Source organism: Leptonychotes weddellii, chromosome 9 (genome assembly GCF_054177405.1).
Source record: "Leptonychotes weddellii isolate Sample4059 chromosome 9, ASM5417740v2, whole genome shotgun sequence".
In the NCBI taxonomy this organism is placed as follows: Eukaryota; Metazoa; Chordata; class Mammalia; order Carnivora; family Phocidae; genus Leptonychotes; species Leptonychotes weddellii.
The window spans coordinates 24613681-24626400 of record NC_138377.1 but is presented as its reverse complement, the minus strand read 5'-3'; the positions used below and the strand labels follow the sequence as shown (position 1 = coordinate 24626400).

Here is a 12720-nt window from a genome sequence, read left to right as displayed (position 1 = left end):
GAATGCTGTGGCATGGAGACAGCCTCTTAAATCTCTATGCAAGTCATACACAAAGTGTTATTGCAATGAAAAAATAGTGGCGTGAATAATACCTGCTCACAGCCTGAGACACTTGATGTATCTTGGGCCTCAGTGTTTGTTGGATTTTGTAATTTCATGAGCAAGATTTGTATTTTTTTAAAGTTCTGTATTTCTGTGTGTTCCACTTGACGTCAAATCTGTATTCTCAGATTGTAGGGTTCCATTAAAAAAAATAAATAATCTCAGCCTCTCCTCCCTCCACTCCCCCTCCCCCCCACACTCATTTTGTATAATATGGTAATGATATCACCGTTGCAGTAATTACGGGTCATCTTCATTTCTTTCATCTCTGCCTGTTCTGATGGCTTCATTCCTTTGACGGAAAAGATTTGGCTCTGGGTGCTATGATTATTTTGTTAAGCGTTATTCGAATAGACAGGAGTGAGAGAAATTAATCAATCCAAATGCAATTAGCATCATGTTTAACCCAGTGATGGACGTCTCAAGGTGAAACAGCTAGGGGAGTTTCAGACATTATTATTCAATCCAATGGTTCTTATCTAAATTATAATCAAGAGAGGTTTTTATTGGCTTCTCAGTGTGAAGATGTAACTCTTTCCCTGCCCTGGGGGTCAAGAAGACTGGGCCTTCATCCTCTGTAGACTTTAGTTACGGCCAGCACCTTGAAGTGGGGATGTTCCAAGCAGGAAAATTGTCTTAATGTCCAAGTCATTTGAAATTTATCTATATGGTGATCTTAGCCTGATTTTCCTGAGAGTGGAATATAGCCTATGGATAAATTACTCTAACTTGAGGCAAAATATTTTGTGTACTGATCAAGTCAGTTTGACTAGTTATTGTTTTCTTAACCTTACATGATAGATTTATTGCTTTACTCACTTTATAGATGAAGAAATTAAGACTGTGTGAAGTTACTAGCCCTTGGTCATAATAAATGTTTCACCACGATGTATTACTACTCATGCCCTGAAGCATGAATGTTCTGCACAAATTTCTAAGTGTTTAGTAAAAGTTCTCACCCCAAGAGTATTCATCCATTGCTTTAATCTCATTGCCTTTCATTCAGTTGAGTTTACTCTTGCAAGGGGAACCAAGCAAAACGATGAAGTGGGCCTCTGAAGCCCTATGAAAAGGATACAAAATACAAATAAGAACTTGATAGCTCTCATTCCTGAAGATACATCTTTGGGGTTTTTGTTGTTGTTGTTGTTGTTTTGGTTTGGTTTTTTATTAGGGAGAGGGATGATAAAGACTGAATATTTGAAAACTAGTCTTGTTTTGCTCTTAAAAGAAGGCAGGGCAAGGAGAGTTGATGGAGGGACACAAGCTTTCACCTGAATACAACATTTTTCAAATGCCTGACAATTAAGATTCTTCTACTTCTGCTTTCAGTCTTCAGGCATCATGGCTGACACTTCCCATATTTTATGTTCTTACTTGATGTTTTATATTCTGAGAATAAATCTGTTGGCTGGATATTTGTCCTTTTTTTTTTTCTTTTTTGTCATGAAAAGCCATTAAAATTATTTTCCATATTGGAACTGTCCAAATTTGTTTACCTGTACATTGAGTCTTGGCTTTTCTTTCTTATATTACATCTTAGATAAAACATTCTCTAAAAATGGGCCTTATGGGGCGCCTGGGTGGCTCAGTTGGTTAAACGACTGCTTTTGGCTCAGGTCATGATCCTGGAGTCCCTGGATCGAGTCCCGCATCGGGCTCCCTGCTCAGCAGACAGTCTGCTTCTCCCTCTTACCCTCCCCCCTCTCATGTGCTCTTTCTCTCATTCTCTCTCTCTCAAATAAATAAATAAAATCTTAAAAAAAAAAAAAAGATTTAAGAAAAAAAATAAAAATGGGCCTTATTGTGAATTAGGGGGGGAATGTTTGATACAAAATTATCCTTCTCTAAATTCCCTGAAGGGAACACTGTTCTTAGCCACCCCACCCTTTTGGAAGAAAAAGTCCTGTTAGAGAGACAAGACACCCAATAGAAAGAGAATCTGGAAAGCGTGCACCAAAAAAAAGGCTTTTTAAGAACTCTCAGGATGAAGATTTTCATAGTCAGTGATAGTTTGGTCACAGATGTAGCATCCAGACTGTTCTTTCCTCAGATATATATTTCAGTCTCCGTTTTGAAATGTTTATGCCCAAAGAACTTTAGGCAAAAGCCTCAAAGCTATTTGCTTACCTTCAAATACTACTTCTATATATTTTAGAGAAAAGTAAGATTTCTACTAAAGACTCTTACTCGTGAACTCTCTCATGAGTTCTTTGAGAATGATCAGAAGACCTTATTACAACTACACCACCTTCTGAGGGCCACCAAGTGTCTAAATGAGGCTCTTAGAGACCCCTCCTCATCCATGACATCCTACTCAGTTCATAGCACCTTCTGTTCTTGACAGTGGCCCCAGCACCAGCTGCTCTTGCATTAGAGGCATGAAAAAGTAAGTGCTTAGTCCTTGACTTGAATTATCGCTCACTTACTGGTACGTTTTGTGCGGCGGTCTGAACTGGAGCATGTGGAAGAATCCCAGTCTGGCAGGCTGCCCTGGAGCTGCTCTGCTGAACCCCAGCTCTCTGCCAGAGCGACCAAAAAACTTCCACGTTCCTGTGAGAGAGAACTCGGAATTATAAATCACATCGGTTTCCTTTTGTTCTCCTCTAACGCACCAAAATAACCTGTGAACAACTAGCTCCATCTCAGAGGCCACTTCTCATTTATTTGAATCTTCCCTAATATCTAGTACGTAGTCGGCACTTCGTGTGACTTTTTTTTTTTTTTTAAAGATTTTATTTATTTGACAGAGAGAGATACAGCGAGAGAGGGAACACAAGCAGCGGGAGTGGGAGAGGGAGAAGCGGGCTTCCCGCGGAGCAGGGAGCCCGATGTGGGGCTCGATCCCAGGATCCTGGGATCATGACCCGAGCCTAAGGCAGACGCTTAACGACTGAGCCACCCAGGCGCCCCTTCGTGTGACTAACTTAACTATTCATCCTCCCCCTTCATGCCTCTCTCCTGCTTAGCACACTGTGATGACTAGGAGATCCCTCTTGTCATAGTTATTAGAATGCATTCAACGTTTCAAGGACCAAAAAAGTAATCTTTAAAAGCGTCGAAACCATAATTATAACAAATGGCATCATTTCTGTGAAACTATCTTTCAATGAAGCTAACTCAATAAATAGCTTCTTAGCGTACTGATTTAAACTAAACTAGGATTTTAGGTGTTCCTCTTTGCTAGAAGAAGCTGCTGGTAGGGTTAAGGGAGGTGGCTGCCTCTAACTAAGACCCAACATTACTCCGGCAGGTGTGATTCTCCAGATTAGACGTGTCACACAGATGCAAGTCATTCCTGTTTCCTTTTGTTTTACATTTGAGATCTTTTAGAAAATAAATTGTTTGATCTCCTTTTGCCACTCCCCGGACTGCCTGTGTGCAGTCTCGGTGCGGACCTGATACCTCTTTCATGAAGTGGCAGCTAAGGAGCTCCAGGGCTCCCCTTGGCCAGCGAAAAACGCAAGGAAGGAAGAGGTCAAGACTAAGAACAATAGTCATATTAACCTGAAGCTGGCAGGGCAGGATAGGTCTGTGGTGCGATTTAAGGCACTTAGTCAGCTAATGAAGGCCTCCTGTGCACGACAGGGTTTGTCAAGGAGGCAGTTCAGATACCAGTTTGATAGGCAGCCAAGTCACGAAAGAGATACACCTGCACAATTGGAAATAGAGTGTGAAGATAGTTAATGTGTTCCAGCAGCAGACAGGAAGTGTCTACTACAAAGGGAACCTGCAGTTTACTCCAAAACTCAGTTCCCGCAGAGCATGGACCCATTCTCAGAAAACTGCAGTTTGGTTCCACTAGTCCTGACCGGTGCAGTATGGATTTCTCTCTTCTTTCATTTTTCCCTTCCTCATTCCTTCATTGTACATAAAGAAAGTGGTGTGTATACACAAGCATATGGCCTTTTTTAAAAATGAAACGACCGATTCTCTGTTCTGATCGACATCAAATGGATATGCAATGGGATAAAATACTGGTTCAGTGAAAGTATCCCCTTTTCCCATTAGTGGCATGCTCATTCAGCTCTTATCTCGTATTCCAGTTATTTTGCTCTCACTGTTTAACAAAAAAACAAGAAAAAATCCTTACGTACCTTGTTCATTTGGAGAATTTTAATGTTTTTCATTTATCATTGTAAAACCAAGGACAGTTGTGTAACTTTTTTGTACGTAGCTGTTACACGTAGGGCATTTTGTCTTTAAGTAGAAATAAATTGCTCTAGGGGCGCCTGGATGGCTCAGTTGGTTGAGCGACTGCCTTCGGCTCAGGTCATGATCCTGGAGTCCCGGGATTGGGTCCCGCATCGGGCTCCCTGCTCAGCGGGGAGTCTGCCTCTCCCTCTGACTCTCCCCCTCTCATGCTCTATCACTATCCCTCTCAATAAATAAGTGAAAATCTTAAAAAAAAAAAAAAAAAAGAAATTGCTCTAAAAGAAATGAATCCTACATAGTTTTCCCATCAAGTGTCTCTTTGCTTAAATAAACTTGTTTGAAATGAAAAAGAAAAAAAGATAGTTCTACAGTAGCTAGCATTTACTAAATGCCTACGTGACTTTTATATTAATTCCACCTTGAACAAATGAGGGAACCAAGGGGTGCCCGGCTGGCTCAGTCAGTTGAGCACGCAACTCCTGATCTTAGGGTTGTGAGTTTGAGCCCCACGTTGGGCATAGATCTTACTTAAAAAAATAATAATAATATAAAAGTGAGTTTTATTTATTTATTTATTTTTAAGTGAGTTTTATTTAAAAAGAAAAAAAAAAAAGAGGAAACCAAAGCTCAGAAAGATGTCTCGGGTGACTTGCCTGCAGTAGTCCAGGGCCTGTGTAGGAGCTGGGGTGCAACCCTCCAAGCCTGTCTGACACTCAAAGCCCTGCTCTTTTCACAGGGTTATGCTGTTTCCTTTGTTTCCTGCCATTCATATTAGAGTCTCCTAAAGACAGCCTGTTGTAACTTTTCTCCATCTCGCTAGTGTTTTTAATTATGTTGAGGCACAGAAATATTTAAAGTAGTTTGCATTGGAATTGAAAACCAAACATTATGAGTTTCTCCCATTTCATTAAAAAGTTACTTAATCTTTACATTGTTCTCTACATTAAAGCCGAGCAGAATTTTATCAGGCAATTGCCTCAAAGTTATAATCTGGAAAATCTTTCTATAATGAAACCCATATGTCATGGGCAAAAGGTGCAAAGCCCTGGCAGAGAGGGTTGGTCTCGTGAGAGATTCTGCACCCAATCTCGTTAACCAGGGTGCCTCTGGTAATCCCTCATCCCCTCACTGGTGAGAAATCAATCTGTACCACTGAATCTTTTTCAACCAGCCACCAAGAAAATTTACTGCAGAGAAGGCAGTTTGGGGATAGTCATTGTGGAAAGGGAGCCAGAGACAAGGCTAACTGTAGATGGAGGAATTGGAGAATCTAAAGAAGAGATTGTATTAAACCACACACCACCTTCAGAGCAAGCAGGACGGAGTCCTCCCTTCAGCCCTGACCTCTCTAAGTCGATCCAGGTATTTACAGCTGCCGTGAACCTGACAGCCCTAGGGAGACGATGCAGGGGGTAATAGAAACTGCATAAACCTGGAAGTTGATTGTAGTTTATCCATTTGCTGTCTTTAAATGTGTACAAGTGGCCTCCTGTCCCACATTCTCGGCAGCAATTCACACGTTCACCCTACGGTGACAGTATGTATTGTGACTTACTCTGTTCACGGTCTGCACTACATAGGAGGCCTGTACATCATGACTTGACATGGAGGCCCTGCTTCTCTTCTGCACGCAGATACTGTGGTGGCTGATGACCAGTGGATCCCTCTTGGCATAATTATTAGAATGTGGGAGCAGCGTTGCCTTCCTGTTGAACCTTGTAATCCTAGAGGATTAATCCAGAATTAGAAAACAGTTAAGAGATTATATTGACTCTAGCAATCTTATCGTCTCTAGGATTGTCTTCTAACACACGGTGGAAAAAAAGAACCAGGAGAGAAGAGAGGAACTGGAAGTGTCAAGCCGGGGAGCATGTAATCTTACCAGGGCCATTAATGCAAGAATTGTACCAAGCTGTAACTAGTGGGAAGAAGAAGGGATGGAACGAGGCAGGGGAGTAGAAATGTCTTCCTCTCCTCTGTAAGCAAGCCAGGCTCTTCCCTGGAGAGATCTGAAATCCTTGGTGGGAGTTTTTTCATAAAATACATTTACATATAAAACCCTGCCGGAAGAGGTGTGTATGTGTGTGCGTGTGGGCGCGCGCACTCGTGTGTGTGTGTGTGCATGTGTGTGTAAGAGGAATACAGAATAGTAGCAGAAGGCTGTCTCCCTACTCCTAATGGGATTTTGTAGCAGCATGTGCGAGTTTGTTTCAGAAGTCAAAAATGAACAGATGTTGGTATAAATTACCTCTGTGTCTGATGTCTTGCAAATTAAAAGCGCGGTTGGCATCACTAAACAATTTCACTAGGTTTAGGGGGGTGCGGCTAGCAGGCGGCGAGTACTGTCGCAGGTCGGTAAGAATCTTCATGCTGCAGCAAAGCAGGAAGGCAAGGATAAAGAAATGAGGAATAAAATAAGGGGTATGTGAATTAATCAGAGATGTTAACATCTCTGATAACAGGCGAACAGGAGGGCTCGAGGTCCAAAGCTGCCCCTGACCCACAGCAGTTTCTCCGCGCACAAGGAGGGGTTGGTGCTTAGGATGTGATTTATAGGGCACAGCCCTCTTTTAGGGAGCACTCTGTCATGAATTCGTATATCTCCTATATGGGACTGGCGAGTAGGAAAACTTTCTCCCCTCCCACGTAGAAGATGAGGTCTTTGAATTACTTCTACTTTTACGGTGGTTTTCTGCAGCTCTGTGTGCTCAGATTAGGTTGAAGGGGGAGGAATGATTGAGTGGGGAAAGGGTTGTTAAAAAGGATTGGTTAAATTCAAGGAGAGCTTGCCACTGAGAGACTTTGGAAGAACTGTTTATTTTGCCTTTTAAATCCTTTTGATCCCTTGACTAGATTGGGTCTTTTTAAATTTTATGCCTTAAAATATTGGTCATTCTCCCATTTGGGGGAAAAAACAGTAAAGAATCGGGGGATGTGAAGGGAAGCAGGCAGAAATAATTAGTAAGATCAATACAGTGCTCCAGGCCCAGGAGTTTTGGAGCAAGTCTCTGTTCTACCCAGCAGAGTTTTGGATTACCCACATCTGGTTTCCAAAGTACTTGCTTCTAGCCATGCTGCGGGATCATTTGATACTGTGTAAAACTCCTTAATAGGCACCGGAGAGGAGGCAGGAAGCCCATCCAGTAGAAATAAATGATGAGACCCACTCTGGCCAAAAGTATAGGTCACCTGTAGGATAAGGCTGAGGGGAAAGCTTCCAAGGAATGGGATTTTTGAGGTTGCTAGCCTCCCTTCTTATCACAGTTTGTTCATTCATCCGCTCAGGAAATACCGAGTGCAGGAGAAGCTACTTAGCCTCCTTTGAAAGGTGGTGTGTTAATGGTACCACTCCACCAAGCACGTTCATTGCTGAATAGCCAAGAGAAAAGCAGGGCAGGTGGCATTAATATGCTACTCATTTTGCAGATAAACAGGCTCAGAGATCTTGCCCAGCCCGAGGTGTCACCCCACCGCTAAGCGCTAGAGCTGGAACGTAAACTGAGTTCAGACCCTGTGTTATCTAAAAGCCCATGCCACCTCGCATGGGTGAGACGATACCTGTTTGGATTTCCTCTAGGGTAGTTAGTCCTACCTCTGTCTCTCCATTAGTCTGGCATTACTTTCATCAAAGGAAATTCTTTTTCTTGCCAAACAAGCAAGGTAAATTTAGAAAGAAAGAAAGAAAAAAAAAAACCCCAGAATGTAGAGAATGAAGGCCATTAACTAGGCCCATTAACACGTCTTACTGTTTGTCTCTGGAAAGGAAGGCAGTAAACGTTATTGTATTCCTGCTTGGAATACTTCTTTTGTATATTATCATTCATCCAGCCAACATTTATTTAGCAGATACTACATCTAGTGCTGATGATAGAATGATGAAACAGTCTCTACCCTCAGTCCTTACCCTTTAGGGCAGGAAGACATTTATATAAACAAATAATTGCACGTCTTACTGGAACTTTGTCTGTGTAGGGTTTGGTGCAGATCCACCAAGGAAGGGAATGGTCAGTTTGATTTGAGCCCGGGGGCGGGGGGGGCGGGTTGTGGGCACATGAGGCAGCACTTAGCACTGGAGCTTCTATTCCTAGTTAATGGGATGTCCTTTCCCTTTGTTGGAGCTCCAGAATTTGTGAGAGATGAGGAGTACATGGACTGCAGGTACCAGAAGCTTTCCGGTAGTTACAGAGTTTGTATTGTTATAGTTCTCTGTTGTACAAATAAACCAGAAACTGCTAGGGAGGGGGAGTGGAGCCCACTCATCTCACACCATCTCTGGACTTGAGTCAGGCTGCAAGGAGGCTAGGGCACAGGTCCTTCTCGTTCTGCAGGTGCCTTGAGACTTCTGGCCTCCAGCACCAACCATTGGAAACTTTGAGCACTGTTAAATCTATTTAAGAGATCCAGAAAGATGATTTTGTGATGAGGATGAAGGGGGTGTTATAATTCACCCATTTTCTGAGGACTTGCTTGACGGAGCTAAAACAGCGGGCTTCTAGAGTGGCCCTTGTAATTGAGAAATGTTTTACTTTCATTTTGGAGCCTCATATGTAGGAAAGTAGCTGTATAAACCCTCTTGTAACTACAGCATTCAAAGATTGATGGTGCTGAAAGTCAGAGAAAGACACATAAACCTTGCCTGGCTATATTAAACATCTAAGGACTGACAATGCCAAGAGAGAGAAGACCAAAGCTCTATAAACCCTACTTTATTACACCATCCACAGATGAACTGCACTGAGGGAATATAAACCGTGTTATATTACAGCATCCAGGGACTTCCACTGCTGAGAGATGGGGTAAATGATCTCTAATTTTGATTTGAGATTATAAATGTCCAGAGACCAACAACCCAGAGAAGACTCTAATCTTGGTTGGATTATAGTCTCCAAGAGCAAACCCCCTGACATAGTGAACATGAGTATTAGGTTATGTTCTTAAGAGAGAGGGGTTTGGGGGGAATTCCCTGGGGATTTTTTTAAGGGGGGGGGGGGAGAATGATAGTCTTCCCCACTTGGCCTATGCCTTATAGCAATTGCCAGCTTCAGAACAGCTTTGTACAGTTTTCGTTGTCAGTGGTGGTTTGTTTTTCCCTCTTTTTGGAGGTTAGTGGTGATTAAATCTGTTCTGGTAGTAACTTGTTTTTACAATTTAAATCAGTTTGCATTATTAAATTATATTTTCCTGAGATCTCTTTTGCAGATTGTGGGTTTTCATTGATCTTCCATTTGCTGTGATTCCAGCCAGAGAGATGACACGGGGGAAATTTCTCAACATTCTGGAGAAACCCAAGAAGTAGCAGCAGCTGCTTGTGGACAGGATGTCCTGGGGGACTGGAACCGTGCTCCCCTCCCAGTGCAGCTCTGGCAATGTGCAACTCTCTGCTTCCTGGTGAGAGGCCGGAGGGTGCACCTCTAGGACTGACCCTCTCCCCTGCTCCTGGCACTCTGCACCTCTGAGGACCTTCGGTGGCAAGAGAGGAATCTGCTCTATCGATTCTCTACAGAAGGATCAGTGCAGTTATTCAGTCAGCTTCGGGACTTTGACCATCTCAGCCTTGGATATGGGTAACCCCAGAGGGCACATCATTCTTAAAGGTCAAAGTCCTGCTCTCTCATTTCAGAAAGTGATTCAGGAGTCCCAGAATCTTACAGTTGGTTTGATTCGGTGATGGCAAAGTCAGTTGTGGCACGTTGATTGGACGGGTTCTTTTGACTTGTACGTGATATCTTAGGAAGTATTTATGGTGCGAGGAGACCAGAGACCAATTAGATTCTGAAACAGACCAGGCAGCCTGACCTGTGAACTCTCCAATATACATTGGGTTCCAAGAATCCCCAGCTGGAGAAGCCAGAATCTTCTTGAAATATACACCTGCTTTAAAAATTCTGTACCTTTCACAATAGTCCCATTCCCCAGTGCCTTTCATTCCCCACCATCAGTTCTGATTCCAGGAAAAGGGGATCCCTCCTGGGATTAGCTAGTGAAAGGCCCATCATGCAAGGTTACATTGGATTCTAGACCTCAAGACCAAGTTAAAGATGAAAGAAAGGACTTTTGAGTTCCAGTAATCTGTTACAGATCCACACAAGAAAGTCAGTATGGCCTAAAAGGTAGGAGAAGGAGATTGTTTACAGGAGTTCCCATTTGATTAAAAACGAGAAACTCTAATTGACCTGAAAGGAATGTGCTGTGGAATGGTGGCAGTGTTTTGCCCCCCTTGTCCCGTCTCATAGCACATAGCAGATATTTTCACCAAAGCACACGAGTGTGCACGAGGAAAAAAAGAATTTCCTGACTTAAAGACAATTCTTATGGAGCTCTTTGCCAGTTAGCTGTCCCTGTGTTAAAACCTGAAAACCTAACCCATGCGTAAAATTGATTACACATGTTCTCCATATTTTGTCTCGTAAGCCAGCCCCCAGCCTCTGTAATGTTTTGAGAAGTACCTGAGGCCATGACGCTTCCTAACCTTCATGCAAAGAACATCCACGTGGCAGTTGTCTGATGGTATTCGGATACAAAGAAAGTTGTGGTTAAACTATTGGTCCTGAGTGTCTGTGCGAGGGTGCAGCCCTATTCAGTTTAATAGCTGGTCTATTAACCATTTCTGACATTTGTGCCTTGTTTCCCATGCTAGAATTAATGTTGGGTTTTTCTCTCATTTTTGCCATCCATGCAATTTTACATATTGATAAGGGGAAAAGTTGAACACAAGTCACAAAGGATGGGTAAGTGAGAAAGAAAAGATTCTGCCTGGATGCGATATAGAAATTTAGGCTGGAGAGGCATAGATTTTAAGTTAAGCTTATTATTGACATTCCTTTTTCTCTAAATACGGTTGGAGTGGGAGGGGAAGAGAGGGCAAAAAAAGAATGCCATAACGTCAGATTTTTCCTTTACTCTGTTTTTGAGAGTTGATGACATCAGACACTTTTAAGTGTTTGGGGAAATTGAGAAATACATGGAGAATATGAAGATGCCTCCCCAAAACCAACTCAGGTCTGTAACCCAAGGCTATGTAGTTGGTTTTCCGGTCTGCTTTGGCCTTTCTTTTATTGTCATCTTATTCACCAGCACTTAATGTAAGTAGATGTTTTAGAACTGCGATATTTATTGGTTTCGTATTTGTCATCCTTAGAAATGTTAATGATGTATTTTTATATTGATAATATAAATGGATGTGTAATGTGTGTGTACTTCAGTGTGTTAGAGGACTGTGCTTTGTATATGATGGTTTCTGTGTCGTCATAATAAATATGTCCCTTTTATAGGAGAGTTTTTCTTTTCCTCAAAGGGCCAAGTTGCATATTTAAAGCATTCATCAGAAAGTACAACTATAATGATAAATAACCTGCTGTTTTCCCCTTAATATCATGGTGGGTGGTGTGAGGCTTTATGACCATCTACTACTTGGTCTCCCAGCTTCCAGTCTGTTCTACCGGCCATCCAAGCTCATTACTGCTCAACTCCCTAAAGTATTACTTAAAAACCTTTAATACCTCCTTGTGTCTAGTAATAAAGTCTGGGTCTCTTATCCTGGCATTTAAAACTCTCTGCATGTAATCCTAATCACCCCTCCTCTCCAATATGTGAAGTCTCTGTTCCAGTTAATCTGAACAATTCCCATTTCCTCACTTGAGTGCCTTTGCTCATGCCATTGAGTTCCTAGAAAGTCTCTTTTGCACATATCAAACCTACCCTTCCTACAAACCCTTGGTGAACCAGCTGGAAACAATCTTTCTCCCTGCATTACTACAACATTTACGTATCCCATCCTTACTATTCTTACCAACTCCGCCTTATATTTAAGTGTTCCAAGTGCATCTCTTCTTGTCCCACTGAGTTGTAAGCTCCTCAAGGTTACAGCTCTCTCCTACACATCTAGTTACTCTTCTGTGTCTTCTTTGAGCTGGAAGGGTCCATACCTGCTTGCAGACTTCCAGTTAAATATGATGGATTGAAAACAAATGTTTCTCTGCCACCTACCAAAATCCTTAGTGTGGGGCGCCTGGGTGGCTCAGTCGTTAAGCGTCTGCCTTCGGCTCAGGTCATGATCCCAGGATCCTGGGATCGAGCCCCGCATCGGGCTCCCTGCTCCGTGGGAAGCCTGCTTCTCCCTCTCCCACTCCCGCTGCTTGTGTTCCCTCTCTCGCTGTATCTCTCTCTGTCAAATAAATAAATAAAATCTTTAAAAAAATAAAATAAAATCCTTAGTGTGACTTCCTTTTCGCCTCTGCTCAAGAACTAGAGAAGAGCAAGTATTTGTACTATCACTGTCCCCCCATTGATAGTTTACCTGCCCTCGAGCAGAGCATCATGCCCTTTCAGAGAAACATTCCATGTGAGGAAAGCAAATTGCTTGGCATCATTGGCTCATCATTGATTTCCAAGAAAACAACTGGGTGGGCAGTAGATCTCTGTGACCTGGAAAAGCACGGCAGGCCGGCTGCCTCGGCAGGGACA

At 42.6% G+C, this 12720-nt stretch overlaps 1 protein-coding gene across 3 annotated transcripts in view; it reads left to right on the top strand.

The window, feature by feature from the left end:
- Nucleotides 1–11525, top strand: part of LIN52 (lin-52 DREAM MuvB core complex component) — a 111710-nt gene extending 100185 nt beyond the window's left edge. For all 3 annotated transcript variants that reach the window (XM_081830255.1, XM_081830254.1, XM_081830253.1), the window contains exon 6: nucleotides 9498–11525. In XM_081830255.1, the coding sequence (XP_081686381.1) occupies nucleotides 9498–9553 (56 nt within the window). In that variant the 3' untranslated portion in view covers nucleotides 9554–11525. The remainder of the gene's footprint in view (nucleotides 1–9497) is intronic.
- The last annotated feature ends 1195 nt before the right edge of the window (nucleotides 11526–12720 follow it).